The sequence below is a fragment of the Denticeps clupeoides genome, chromosome 2 (genome assembly GCF_900700375.1).
Source record: "Denticeps clupeoides chromosome 2, fDenClu1.1, whole genome shotgun sequence".
Lineage (NCBI taxonomy): Eukaryota > Metazoa > Chordata > Actinopteri > Clupeiformes > Denticipitidae > Denticeps > Denticeps clupeoides.
The window spans coordinates 29934126-29948800 of record NC_041708.1 but is presented as its reverse complement, the minus strand read 5'-3'; the positions used below and the strand labels follow the sequence as shown (position 1 = coordinate 29948800).

General features: G+C 45.1%; 2 protein-coding genes across 2 annotated transcripts in view; one reads left to right on the top strand and one right to left on the bottom strand.

Annotated features, from left to right (window-relative positions):
* Positions 1-2022: 2022 nt before the first annotated feature.
* Positions 2023-8116, bottom strand: nom1 (nucleolar protein with MIF4G domain 1). Its single transcript, XM_028961088.1, has 12 exons — positions 6964-8116; positions 6760-6872; positions 6475-6612; positions 6291-6348; positions 5577-5900; positions 5378-5488; positions 4232-4402; positions 3879-4000; positions 3637-3769; positions 3037-3168; positions 2776-2885; positions 2023-2607 (listed from the first exon to the last, which is right to left on the bottom strand). Exons 1-12 carry the CDS (start codon positions 7882-7884, stop codon positions 2430-2432), a joined length of 2511 nt encoding a protein of 836 aa, XP_028816921.1. The 5' UTR covers positions 7885-8116; the 3' UTR covers positions 2023-2429.
* Positions 8117-8670: 554 nt separating this feature from the next.
* lmbr1 (limb development membrane protein 1) overlaps positions 8671-14675 on the top strand; it is a 37634-nt gene continuing 31629 nt past the window's right edge. Inside the window, exon 1 of the mRNA XM_028961089.1 lies at positions 8671-8858. Within this exon, the coding sequence (XP_028816922.1) occupies positions 8796-8858 (63 nt within the window). The 5' untranslated portion in view covers positions 8671-8795. The remainder of the gene's footprint in view (positions 8859-14675) is intronic.

Sequence of the window (14675 nt, the reverse complement as noted above, 5' to 3'; positions counted from 1 at the left end):
GATTCGGTGCGCTCCACGAACTAGAAACCGAACGCTGCAGCGGGACGAGAAACGTTGAACGACTGAGAGTAGAAAACACGCGTGACGATCTTCGGAGGTAATAATATTAATATCGCTCGGCTCGACGCGTCCAATAAATCGAACGGAACTAGGGCCGATCTGACAATAATCCAGAGAGAACGGTCCGAGGTTCCCAACGTCCTCTGGTTCATGCTTCATTGTTCATATTAGCGGATTTATGTTATTTAGGGGCCCGAGGTCAGTCTTAGGTCACGATTTTCACTGTCACTTCTTCTCAAATGCACGGTGCAGATTATGGTTATGCTGTTTAAGTTTGTATGTATGTATGTGTGTGTGTGTGTGTGTGTATATATATATAAGTTAAGTTTAAAAAAACGTGCAGACCAGGGAAGTGACGGCCCTGACTTTGTTTGGACGTTTCGGGGACCAGTCCCATTTCCTCAGATGGCTGGTTTGTCCAGCTGCAGTGAGAACAAAGTGGGTGTGTGGGCCGTTATCTGTGTATCAGTGTCCTCAAGAGGATACTTGAGGCCCGAGGAGGTCTGACTTATCTGGTCTGGGTGTGAAGAAACTACAATTGACGATGCTCACGTCTCTCTAGCAGGGCCGTAAATCACGAAATCATGAATCAAAACCCCAACAGATTACAGTATTATTTAAAAAAACAAATAAATGGGTCGAGCCAACGTTTAACAGCCCCTCTCCAGGGCAGTGCCCATTTCCCATTAAAAGGTCACCCTGGGGTCAATATCGGGCCTGCCTGAGGTGACTGCCCACACCGGCCAGACAATGGCCACCCAACACACTCTCTCATTCCATTCACCTGCGTGTGTATTTGCTGGGTGGCATTCCTGCTAGGCGCGTCTCTCCCGCGCATGAGGTGACAATGATGCCTTTGTCACCATCGAAACCACAGCAGTTCGCAGCGGTGTGGCCAGCGGTTAGACTTTTGGATTCTGTCTGTAATCTGGTCATTTTTTGGCCAGAAAATAATTCCAACTTGACGAACATTGCGTTTGGGAAATGCACTTAAAAAAATATGTGAGAATCGGCTGACAGTGGGACATATTTGGCGAGTCCGATCAAACGTGGATTTTTTATAAATACATGAGATGGCTACCCAGTACTCCCCAGCCCGCTCTTTCTTTACATGCCTTAATTCTGCCGACGAGGAAAGACTGCGGCGCTGCTGCTGAACGTGAACCCTGCCAGCATGAAGACGGCCTTTTCCCTGCAGCCGCCGTCACAGCGTGTTTTTTTAAACGAGAAAAGTGGTGCCCGAGAGAGCGAGCGGGCGGGCCGGGCGAGTCAGCAGGGCAGAGCACAGATTATTTCAGTCGTGTGACCCCAGACGTCCGCAGCCAACCTCCTGACCGTTCCATGGCTCACGCCGATATCAGCTGTAGTAAAGTTGCTAATTAATAATTGCGGCCATCGAAAGTAGCGGCAACCCTCTGGTATGCCACCAAGGCAACAGGGTCACTGCTTCCAAATTCGGACTCTTTTGCCCTGCAGGAGGCTTCCCAAGTGTGAACAAGCATGTGATGTACATGCTTGTATCTCCTGTAAGACTGATTAAAAAACGATTAAAAAAATAAGAATAAGAATTCAGGAAACGGGAGCAGCAAATCAGACGCTTATCTGACCCGGTGACGGGGAATTGTAACAATTGGCTGTGGCATCTAGCTGCCAGTGGAGTACTGGGTGGGGTGAAGCTCAGTGGGCAGGCATTTACACCTTCCGGCTGTCTAAAGTAAATTAAGATGACCCAGGAAGATCTTTGAACTTCAAGGCAACAAGGCCGTTTTGTCGAGTCGTCCCGAGAACTTTTCCAGCTTAAAATGCCATCATATGAATTCTTAAGAAACATATTCACCAATAAACCAAAACAACTGGATGAACCATCATGCAGACTGAACGTCACTGACCGCAGATATTTACCTGGTTGTGAACGACACCAATAAGGAAATTTGCTTATTTAAACAAATTGGGTATTTTGCCTTTTCAGCAGACTGGAGATTTTTGTTTAATTTTATATGTATATGGTTCACGTAATATTAACAATAATTACTGTTAAGCAATTTTTCATCTTATATGAATTAGCTACATATTATCAAGAGATACTGATAAAAAGTATTAACAATATTTAAAAATGGACCTGCCACAAGATGGTGTTTAAGGCAAACGCATTTGTACATTTCTGAGATAGCAGGTCAAAGGTGAGGCCTCCAAAGTATGTAGCGCATCCGAATAGCAGGTCCTGCTATTCGGCTGCTGGAGGGTCCTCCAGGGTACATCACTGCTGCACACCAAAAGGGAGAACCATGTCCTTCAAAGCAATTTCATGATGGGGTGTTCCATAGGACGTCTTGAGGTCATGACTGTGAACAGAAGACCTTCTCTTTGTTTTACAGTTTGAGTTTAGTGTCTCTGGCCCCCATGGCTTTGGTTGCGACCTCTGCTCTCTCCGTCAAAAGCTTGGCTTGCTCAGCCGTTCCTAATGACTGGGTGTTCTTCAGCAAGAAGTGGCTGATGAAAAGCTTCAAGCCTTCCTGCAGCATTCCAAGCTTTGGGATTCCCGAGATCCTGAGACACAAGTAACAAGGAGAGGTGCTGATTCCGAAAGACACAAATACACACATCATTTGTTTTTTGAATAGTAGGGTTTGTGAGGTGCACATGGTCACATTAAGATTCACACAATTTGGAAAGTAGTAACAAGCTCAGTCTGTAGATGCATCATCAAGTGAGTACCTTCCAAATATATTCACCAAGTCCTCTGCCTCACTTTCTTTCAGCAACTTTGTGAGAACCTGACGCAGAAACTTCACCCTTGGCTTATCCAGCTCCCCAAACTCAATGGCCTAAAAGGGGGGACGAGAATCGAGGAGAAAACTTGACATCAAATGTAGCAGTAAACCACCACAGAGATCAAAATCAAATGGTCATTCACGTCTGCATTTTGGTATCTATACATTTATGTCGTAAAATCCCCTCACATAAACAACAATGCACCTTGAGGATGGAGAGTGACAGTGACTTCTTTTGAAGCAGACGAGTGACCAGCTGGACCAGGTTAGTGAAGGTGGTGCTGGAGAGGTTTGAAAGCTCTTTAAACTTGTCCCACAGACTGAACTGAAATGTCATCTGATAGAAACAAAGAAAACAAATAAATAAATATAAGTTAACAGTTCTGGACAAGACTCCAGCACCCAGCCTTTTCCCGCAGAAAAACGGTCATGGTGTTAAAACAGAGGTCATTAGACGACCCAGTTTCCCCAACTGGAAACACATTTAGTCCATCAAGGTGGGAAGAGCAAACATCCCTTTACTGGACAGAGCGGTACAAGGCACAGAAGAACAGTCCTTATCAGATATGACCGCGGAAGTGGGTGGGCTCTTGCTTTTGTTGAGCTGGTGTGAAGAGCACACAGAATACGAGAGGAGGGACCGTCGCACCTCCGGGTCCCGCGGGACCCCTCATCCCACAGGTCATTTCACACACATCTGGTCCTGCCATTTCTCCCTGTTCTTTCAGCAGATATAGATTCTTCAGACGTTAGCTGGTGCGTGATGCACTGGGACAATACAGTCCAGTTACGTTACAGGTCGCACCTGGAAGCGGCGGTCATGAGAGCAGAACTTTTCTGCCAGGACGGCGTAGAAGGCATTGAAGGTTTTCTCCTGCAGACAGCAGTCCAGCAGAACGTGCACAATCTCTCGCTCCTGCTGGTCTTTCAGTCCCAGTCTACGGCGAGGAGGCAATGAAACATTACACCTTCTTCAGTTTTGCCATGAACATATACTGGTAAATTAATGATTAATAAGTATTAGACATATCATTAACCACAACTAACCTCAAAAGCTTTTCGAAGGCATCCAAGTAATCCTCGCTGGTCATGATAACACAGAAGATATTCTTCCTGATATCTGTGTTCATCCTCTGTCTTCGAGCCAGGTCTAAAACTTTGGTGCTAAACTGAGAAAGAGGACAAATGAGAAATTAATGGAGTTCCAACTATCCAACGAGGGCAGTGGTGGCCTAGCGGTTAAGGAAGTGGCTGTCATGGCTGCCCACTGCTCACCACGGGTGATGGATTAAAGGCAGAGAACACATTTTCCGCTGTGTGCACGTGTGCTGTGCTGCAGTGTATCGCAATGACAATCAATTCACGTTCATGACAACGATTCTGGTTGGGGAAAAGCGTACTTGTCCACCAGCGGCGGGCGGCTGCACCGTCTTATTGCCAGCACCAGCGATCATGGGTGCACCAGTCCAAGACGACCCTACAATCCACCACCGTCCCACTTGCTCCGCTTCCAGAAGGTTCGTCAAGGAGACCCGGAGCTTCACATCAGTACCAGAAGCTCTCTTGTTGATCTGAGGGGAAACAAAAAAAAAAACACAAAAAGCACTTGATTTTACCAAAAGTAGACCATACGTTTACAATAAATATAACTCACATAAAATCACTTTAATAAATAGTCAGTATAGGTTCATTTTTGCCGTTATTTGTCAAAATTTGGCAAAAGTATATGTAAGCTGCATTGCATCTCTCTCTCTCACTTGATCACACACCTTGTTGTAACTTTTATAGGCTTTTTCCTGAATAACCTATTAAAGGTCCATTAGAAGGACAGGGTGGGCTACTGGTGACATTTGTAGGTGACGTTTAAGGAATTTGGCTTTTTTACGGTTGTAATGTCCTCTGGTGGTGAAACCATGAACTGACCATCACAGGGTTACGAGTCTTATTTCTACAGTCTTTATAAGTTAAAGGTTCCGAAATGTCGAGCCTCAAGGAGGACAGGAGTGAGTTGCCACTTATTGCCATTAGTAGGGGTCTTGAAACCGATGCATTGTGATGCAGACGCGAATGATTCTGCATCAATGCAGTAATCTGGTAATTTGTCCGTAGTACAGTGCCGCTCCGGGTAGGAGTAAGGCCTGTGTGCATTTGCTGCGCTTGGTAGCCGCGTTAGATTTGCGTTTTACTGGTGTCTCCTCGTCGCTGTTTATCAGGACTGACGTGAAGAAAACACTGCATGCAGTGATTATTTGACGCCGACCGAGTGCTGGTGCTGAATGCTGTTGTGGATGATTTGGTTTGTTCCAACGAGCACAAAAAAGACTTTGCTGTTCAGTCCGTGATCACCTGATGCCTGGAACACCAGAAAAGACGGTCTGTGTGAACGAGGCCTGGACTCTAATCTCACTCAACATATTTGAACTAATGTAGAAAATCTGATGGGATGCATCGATAATTGTAATCGAATCGTGAGACCGGCTTACACCTACGGCCACTAATCTAACAGCACCCAACGTCTGACTCAGTTACAAGCAGATTCAACTCACCAACGTCCTCTGCAGCTTCCTAAGCTTCTCCACTGGCTCAGGGTCATAGCCTGGTATCTTCCTCATGTCATTGTTCTTCAGTGCCATCATGGTCTCCAGCATGAAACGCACCTGGAGTACAGATTGTGTCCCATACAATTCATGTTTCTCAAAAATAATTTTCCTTTGTTTGTATATTGCCCACGCCTGACACACTCACCCTGGTCTGATTCTGGAACTGAGAGCCGACACCGCTGGCCTTTTTCTGGGCCTCTGAGATGAGCTCTTTAAGAGCCAGAGCGTCGTCCTTCCTGAGAGCGAAGCCAACATTCTTAAGGAGGAAGAGGACCAGCTCAATGTCCTTTTCTGAGAAGGTGTGCACAAGCTTCTTGAGGATGTCAAAAATGAGGAGGGAGTGCACCACGTGGAAGTTGTATAAATGAGCCACAATGGCCACCAGGTTGTCACACTCCTTCCCCTCGGTGGGATGCTGGTAGAGCTCATCAAATTTGTGCACCACCGTCTCAAGAAAATTAGCGCCGACCTGCAACAGTGAAGTGATTGTCACATGTGATGCACAGCAGCACACAGTGAAATTTGTCCTCTGCATTTATCCCATCACCCTGAGTGAGCAGTGGGCAGCCCTGACAGGCGCCCGGGGAGCAGTGTGTGGGGACGGTGCTTTGCTCAGTGGCACCTCAGTGGCACCTTGGCAGATCGGGATTCGAACCGGCAACCTTCAGATTATGGGGCCGCTTCCTTAACCGCTAGGCCACCACTGCCCCATTTATTTATTTTTTTTAAGTGAAGAGTATCTTTCCTGTTTAAAGACCACAACCAACACACTTCCATCTTCTATCCACCCTCAGCTCATTTACAAGTGTCACCGCCACCAGAGACGACAACATAAACTCATCTCGATCCACAGCCATACCTCCAAACCCACTGTGTGATGCAGGATGCTGACCAGCAGAACGTGCTCCATGAGCAGCCTGTGAGAAAGCAAAATATCAGAATCAGAAAACTTTATTAAATCACTAAGGAAATTGCTTATTGCCTCATAACATATGCTCTATAAGTCACGTTCTTACTGTAAACCGCAGACGACAGACGCTTACCGGTCAGGCATAAGAGCAGGAGTGACGCAGGCAGCCAGCAGAACCTCGGTCAGGGTGTCGTTCATGTCCTTCCTGCTGCAGCTCATGTACAGCGCCTCCAGCTGGCCGCTGATGGAGGCCATGTTGGGCTCGCTCAGTCTGCAGTCAACAGAAGACGCCGTTCCAGCTTACCAGTGTGTGGGGAGATGGCACCTCCCTGGGATTCGAACCGGCAACCTTCCGATTACGAGTCCGCTTCCACTCCCCACAGATATGCGCCAAGCACGTGAACAGAGTAAACGATACCTGTTGACTAGTCCCTTCACATTCCTCTTTAACCTCTCCAGCTCAGCCTTGCGTCTGCTGTCCACAGCCTCTCGCAGGTGAGGCGGGATGTACTTTCCTGCTCCTGAGCAGACCTTCATATATACACACACACATACACACGAATAATAAAATCCAGTAAAACGCTGAGGCATTCATGGGATTTTCAAATAAGGTCAAACTCACATGTTCATTCTCTTCATCGGGTACTTCATGCTCATCTTCATCTTTCTCAAAAACATCCGCTTCGTCCTCTCCCAGTTCTTCTTCCTCCGACTCTTCATTCTGCTCCTTTGCCGCCTCACCGGAATCGATCTCATCCTCAGCATCCGTGCCATCTTCCTCGCTTACATCTTCCCCATCAGAAGCGTCCCCTCGTTCCTCCTCCGTCATTTCATCTTCGCTGTCGTCCAGAGTTTCGAATCTGTCTTTCGCTCGGTCAATGCCAATTTCATCCTCGTCACTGTCATGCATCCCCGCGGCCGATGAGCCCGGCTCCAAAATTCCCAAAATGTAATCCAGTCCCTCTGCAGCGAACGACTGAGGAAGACTTTGCTTGTTCTTTCTCTTGTTAAATCCAAGCAGCCGCTCCAGTTTTTTTATTTCTCGGTCCTCGGCAGCGTTGGCTTCGAAAAGCGCCTTTTTTCTAGTTTCCTGAAATGCATTCCGCTTTCTCTTCTTAATTGCTGGATTCTCCGAATCCGAAGGGATTTTTGTCTTTTCGTCCTTCGCAGGATCTCTAACTTTATTGGTTGACAAAGGGCCCTTCTTTTTCATTTCTGGTACCTTCTGGTCTGGCACTTTCTTCGTAACCTTCTTTGTTTTATTGCCCTGAGACATTTGTCTTTGTTCAGACACAGTGCTGACAGGGACGTTTCCGATGAGTTTAAATTTCAATTTATCCTTCTTAATCCTCCGTTTTTCCTTGCGCTTCTCCTTCCGACTTTTCTTTTTGACGAATCGGAACCTTTGATCCGTTTCTGCGTCCCCGCAGCCTCCGTGGCTTTCGACATAGTCGTTCACGGACACCATGAACTTCTGTAGTGGGCCGCTAACTTTGGGATTCTTCTTGTTCCGTTTCCACTTGGCTCCAGAATTCGGCTTCATGGCGAAAACATGAATAGCTCCCACGTGCACGGACCTAAATAGAGATTTTTATTCCCCGCAAGAGCAAAGCGGCAAATATTAAATCACGATTACCATGTAAACAAAGTTTAATTGTCCTAGGCAAAATTAGAATGCTAACGCTACTCCAATAACGATGAAAGAATTCAATTCACGTGTTGGTGCCAGTGTTCCGCCATCACTGAATGTAGTGAAGTAAGACTGAAAGCTATAGGACTTCCGGTACGGGTTGTCCTGTTAATTTCAGAATAAAAGCCATAGTTTTTGGGCTCGTCAAAATTGCATGAATCTGTCCAAAACATTTTGAGTCAGTTTCCCGTTCAAGTTCTAGACTGATCCTTATAGGTTATCATTGGCCTCGCCTCAACCTCGCTGCGATTTTTCGGAACACTCTTATATTTAGAACAGAGCTTTTATGATATTTTATCAGATTTTATATTTATTTAAAATCACTAGATACATCATGACCACCTAAATGTACATGTTCCTTACTAGATATCCTACGTAGGTAATTCTTTATGTGTCCAATTCTCACATGTCGTATTAATCTAGGTTAGTTCAACAATAACGTTGTGTTGTATAAAGAGCTGTTGATTGAGTTTAATTGTACCGGGTACACCTGACTTTGACTCAAAAGCCTTTTATTTTGAATTACGTGGGCAATTCTGTGTTGCGCGCATCGCGTCTGTCGCCTTCCGACGCGGACTGATGACGTAGTTTATTTTGAGTCGTTGATCTGGCGGTGCGAGCCGTCGGTGGGTTTGACCCGAGACGAGTCGAGCGTTTGGGAGAGAGCCGCTACGCCTTCCCGCCGTGGACCGCTCCGAGTGTTTTTTTTTTATTATTATTATTTTATTTTTATGTCTAAGGGATGTGTGCGTGCAATATGAAGAATGGAAGAAGACGACGTTTCCATCAGAGAGCAGAATTTCCACAGCCAGGTCCGCGAGTACATTGTAAGTACAGAGCTGGGTTGGCGCGCTAGTGGTTAGCGGTGGTGCTAACGGGAAGCCGAACTGACAGCTTTTACAGCCGGCGAAATTGCGCCACGTCCAAAGCGACGTCCTTTGACTTGTGCGGCCGCCGTTTTACTTTGTCCGATCAAACCATCTGTGTGAGCTAGCTGGACATTAGCGGCTGCAGTCGGAGCGCCGTAATTATCGTTTTAGCATGTAAACAGGGTCCGTTATCCAAGTATCTGCTGCTCAAGAGGAGAGGTTAATAAGAACAAAATATTTTTATTCAAGTATTATTTAAAAAGTTTTACGAGTTACGAAAACCGTTTTGTCCAGATAGGCATGGGACGAAAAACTTTAGCATGGTTCTGCAATGGCTCTAACTAAACAGATGAAAAAAATTGAGAAGACGCAAGGACAAGGATTTATGCATATTTCGTAAAGGTTAAATTACAGACTGAAGTTTGTTCACATTATCCGTGTGTGTGCGTGAGGGGGATGCAGATTTCCTCATTTTCATATATATATTTTTATTCCCCTTCATTTCCACCTCATGATCCACTCGTCTGAATATCATGGGAAAATGGGCTCCTTGGAAGGTCTGGAATGTCTCCCGACTGGACCTGACCAATTATCCAGGCCATGGTCCAAAACCCCATGTCAGTGAGCATCGGCAACATGTTCTGTAGAAGCAAAACCCAAAATGTGTTGAAGTATCTTAAATGAGAGGCTAAACGTGGATTTCCTGATCTCGGCCGTTGTGCAGGAGGTAACGGAGGTAAACCGCAGGTAGAAAAGGCTCGCGCTGATCAAGCATTGCTGTGGTGATTCAGAAAGTGAAGTGATTGTCATTATGATACACAGCACAGCACATGGTGACACAACGAAATGTGTCCTCTTCATTTAACCATCAACCTTGGTGAGCAGTGGGCGCCCGGGGGGGCAGTGTGTGGGGACGGTACCTTGCTCATTGGCACCTTGGTGGATCGGGAATTCGAACCGGCAACCTTCTGATTACGGGGCCACTTCCTGCCCCTGCAGTGGTCAGAGATGTGCTATGTCGTGTTGTGTTGCCGTGTGCCTGCGCTGTACACGACTCTGGAGATGCTGTATGGTGATAGCTTGTTTACAGATATTGACTCCTTAAACGTGTGATTGGTGGATTGGTTATTTAACATGGTTATTTACGGAGAGGCATCTTGTTGGTGTGTATCGCCTTTCGTTCAACTGCTTTGGTGGACGAGGTCTCGAGTGTCACTCTGTACTTAGACGTTGCAGGACTGATAGCCACACTCAGATTCCCCTTTCAGAGGATATGTAGGGCCTAATTGCTTCTAAAAGAGTCTCGGCTTCCATTCTATTTGATTTGTTGGATAATTGAATAAGTCTTGTTCTGGACTCTTGGGGCCCATGAAAACAAATGAGAGCGTTTGCAGAGATTCTCATATTAAGTCAAATTACAGTCATGTGAGGAAAATTAGTACACCCTATGAAAGCCTTAATTTTTTAAAAATACACTGCAAAATACTCTCAAAAAATAAAGGGAACACAAAAATAAGACAAACGTTTCACATGATCTGAGAACCCATTTTAAATATATAAATATTAGGACGAGTAAAAGTGCAAATAATACAGAAATCTTTTTGGCATTTAGGTTTCATTTTCCAGAGAATGGGAACAGAGCAGAAGCTGAAGCTTTTTCTGTGGGGTGGGGTGGGAAGACAGATGCTTATGAAAAAATCCGACTTAAGAAATGTTTATAGATCGATTCTTTGTTCACTCGTTATATTATTATCCGGCATCTTCGCTCGCACCATCAGAGAAGTGCTGTTGAATGAGCTTGAGGTATTGACGCATTTCCACTACGCTGGAGCCTGGTGCTGGTTCTGGTGCTTGACCAGTGCTGAACTGGAGCAAACCGAGATCCAGTCTGCATTTACACTAGACAGGACCTCAGCGGGAGTCGTATGATAATATGTCACGGGTCACGGCCACTAAAAAGAAATCCATTATCACCAAATCCATTACTTACTGTAATATTGGGAAATTGGGAACCAGTGCGGTAACCAGAGCAGTGGAAAACGGATACTATGTTGTCACCTACTGCTCCCGACATTACGTCTCTCACTTTAACAATTTGAGGTTGCCGCTCTTACAGTCTATGCTTTCGTTCGCCCCGTGGTGTTTGGCTGACTATTGATTGAGAAATGTGTGTGATTTTATCCACTTAAAATGGCTAAAATCACACACCGGTGTATCAGGTCAGGTGTACATGGTCAGTACATCGTTTCCCAGCATTTTAATGGAGTCTTGCTATCTTTAAACATCAGATTTAGTTTGGTGTACTCCTGAATCTTGATGTGTTGAAGTGAGCACCATGGTGAGATATAAAGAGCTGTCTGATGCCCTCGGGAAAAAAAATTGTGGGATTTAAAAAGATCTCAAAAGAATTTGACATCAGCCATTCCACAATCTGGAAAATTGTTTAAAGTGGAGGACATTCAAAACAACTGCTACCATGCTCAGGTCTGGCCATCCAAGCAAATTGACCCCCAGAGTGGACCGCAAGATGCTCAAAGAAGTCCTCAAAGATCCTAAAACCCGGGAACTACAGCAGGCTCTGGCTACTGTCTGTGAAAGTCTCTACTATCAGAAAGCCTACACAAGCTTGAATTTTTCATGGGAGGTGTGCAAGGCGGAAACCTTTGCTCTCTAAGAGAAGTTTGCCAGAGCGAACGTAGACAAAGACCATGACTTCTGGGATAATGTTCTATGGACAGATGAGTCTAAATTGGATTATTTGGACACCTGAACAGAAGACATTTTTGGCGTAAACCAAATACAGTCTTCCAAGAGAAGAACCTCATACCAGTTGGCAGTATCTTGGTTTGGGGATGCTTTGCTGCAACAGGACCTGGCCAGCTCACCGTCACAGAGTTCTTCACGAATTCTACTGTGTATCAGAGGGCGCTTGAAGAACATGTGAAACCATCTGTATCAAGAAATTTAAGATAAAAAGAAGTGGTGAGACCTAGAATTGCTAAAGCCCTAATCTAAATCCCACTGAAATGCTGTGGGGTGACTTGAAATGGACTGTCCATGCAAGAAAGCCCTCAAACATCAGAAGGAAAGAATTCTTTCTGATCGATGAACATTCGGTGAACATTCGACTGCAATCTGTTACTACGGTCCATAGCCCCTACTGTCAATGATGTCTGTTTATTTTCTCCTTGCATTATAGCATACATTTTTAACTACTTTAAAAGCCTCATTCTTTTTCTTGCTTTATTTTATTTCCCCCTTTATTTAAATATTTCTATAGCTACTTTATCAATGCACAGTCAAAACAGTGTGGTTCAGGATTCATTTCACTCTGTTGTACTGCTATTACAATGCATGTCATAAATATAAATGCATACATACATGCATGTACATACACCAGTCACTTTACCCCACGCATCCCTGCAAATTTGCAGATTACACCACTCTGGTTGGGCCCATCACGAACAATGACGACACCGCCTACATAGATGAGGTGCAGTGTCTGACAATGGTGTGACTACAACAACCTAATTCTCAACACCAGGCTTATGTAAGACAGAAGCTGACCCCCCCCCCCCCCCCCCCCCCCCAAGTTCAAGTCCCACGGGCTGCATATTATTTACATATGACGTCATCAACGCTCAATAAGCAGATATTATGCATCTAAAATTATTACAATTAGATGTATTATTAGAGTATAATTCTATTTACCATTAATGGGACACCTGATGTTGTCGGGAGCCGACCAATTTGATGAAATTCGGCTCAAAAGGAGAAACAGCACAATGAAGATGTGACTGTAATTTGTAGTCTGTAAGACGCGCACAGAAACGTGACTTGATGCACGTCATTGCAGAAAATGTGTGTGGATCCAAATATGGAAAGCACTTTTGAACTTAATAATCTGAGGTTTTGTCCAGAGATGTTTCGGCACATTTCTGCCACTGAGGATGACTGCTGCGCGGTTTGGTTGTGTCCTCTTGCCTGAACATCCATCAGTTCATCTTCGAGTGCGCGGCGAGGCAAACCGAAGGTTGCAGCCAAGTCCTTGATTTTTTTCCACATGGAAAGTGAATGGCTCTCTGATGAAATGTCCTGCATATTTTATTTTCTCAAAATCAGAAAAACACCCTAAGTGTCTTGCTCAGGGACAAAATGGTAGTAAGTGGGATTTGAACCTGGGTTTTCTGCTTCATAGTCGAGCTTCTTACCTACTAGGCTACTACCAGCCATAGCTTACCCATATCTTAACCTCCAGTGCCTGAATGTCCTTAGATGGAACTTCCTGCAGTCCAAACTGCTGGTGTCCTTCTATCAAGCCACAATCAAGTGTCTGCTGGTGCAAGTGGTACGCTGGTTGCACAGTGGCTGATACAAAGAGACTCTAGAGGGTCACCAGAACTCACATTGTGAAACACAGCACATGGTGCACACAACAAAATGTGTCATCTGCATTTAACCCATCACCCTTAGTGAGCACTTGGCAGACATGAAAGGGGCCCGGGGAGAAGTTGTGGGGACGGTGCTTTGCTCAGTGGCACACTCAGCGGTGGTTCAGGATTCAAACCGGCAACCTTCCAATTAAGGATCTACTTCCTTACCCTTCCTTAAGCCACCACTGCCCCACTCCCCTCCCTGGACTCCATCCGCTAGCTCTTGGTGTCTTTCCAGAGCCAGGGCAATCATAAAAGGCCACCTACATCCTAACCAATATACTGCCCTCTGGACAAAGGTTCTGATCCATGCTGTGCAAAACCAACAGACTGAAGAATAGCTTCTACATGTGGGCAGACAGAACTCTCAATGCACCAGATAACTGACATCACTTCCCCCTCACAGCTGTGTGTGTGTGTGTGTGTGTGTGTGTGTGTGAGTGTTGGTATGTGCAGACTTCATCCATACAGTCATCCCACTACTGCTACTGACTATGGGTCTGTGCAATATTTTGCGATCACCAACCTACCCAATGGTTTCACTTCAGGATGCCAAAAGTCATTAAAAACCTGAGGGATCATGGCATTTGGGAAAAAAAAAAAAACTATCCAGTAGGGCCCTACTGATTTCCGTAAAGACTTGCGGAATCCAACAAATAACATCCGCTGTAAAATGTGGAATTGTGTATAATTCACGTTTCTGGCCGCTGCAGCCCACTACACAAGTTTCTGGTTGAGGTGGGATTTTCGCACACCAACGTATATGGAATTTGACTCTTAGTGTTAAGTTTAGTGTGGAACAATACCCAAACAGTTGGAAGACCAACTCTTTTGTAAGAACATATGTGATGAACACTTACAGTTAATAATTGGGTGGTAGTAGCCTAGTGGGTAACACACTCAACTATGAACCAGAAGACCCAGGTTCAAATCCCACTTACTACCATTGTGTCCCTGAGCAAGACACTATACCCTGAGTGTCTCCAGGGGGGACTGTCCCTGTAACTACTGATTGTAAGTCGCTCTGGATAAGGGCGTCTGATAAATGCCGTTAAAGTAAAGTAAAAAACTCAAATCAGGGAAAAGAAGCAAACAAGCACGAGCTGCTCACTCCAGCAAACTCTTGGTCAAGCAAACAAACCAGCAGATTCAAAACGGGATTTTATTGTAGCAGGGGTTGCCAAATCAATATAGTCAACTACGCCACTTTGAAATTTTTTTTTAAAAATACAAATGGAATTGACAATTAATTTCACATAAAACAAAACACATAACACACATCATTGACTAATAACTCTCTTCTTTAAGCCAAGTGGCCATGGAGCCAGGGAATGCTTAATAT

Bases quoted from the DNA above. Each gene is read 5' to 3' on its own strand.
- nom1 (XM_028961088.1), bottom strand. From the start codon at position 7,884: ATGAAGCCGAATTCTGGAGCCAAGTGGAAACGGAACAAGAAGAATCCC. The intron at 5,901-6,290 runs GTATGGCTGTGG...TCACTGTTGCAG, and splicing joins ATCACACAGTGGGTTTGGAG to GTCGGCGCTAATTTTCTTGA. The intron at 2,886-3,036 runs GTGCATTGTTGT...CCCCCCTTTTAG, and splicing joins TGTCACTCTCCATCCTCAAG to GCCATTGAGTTTGGGGAGCT.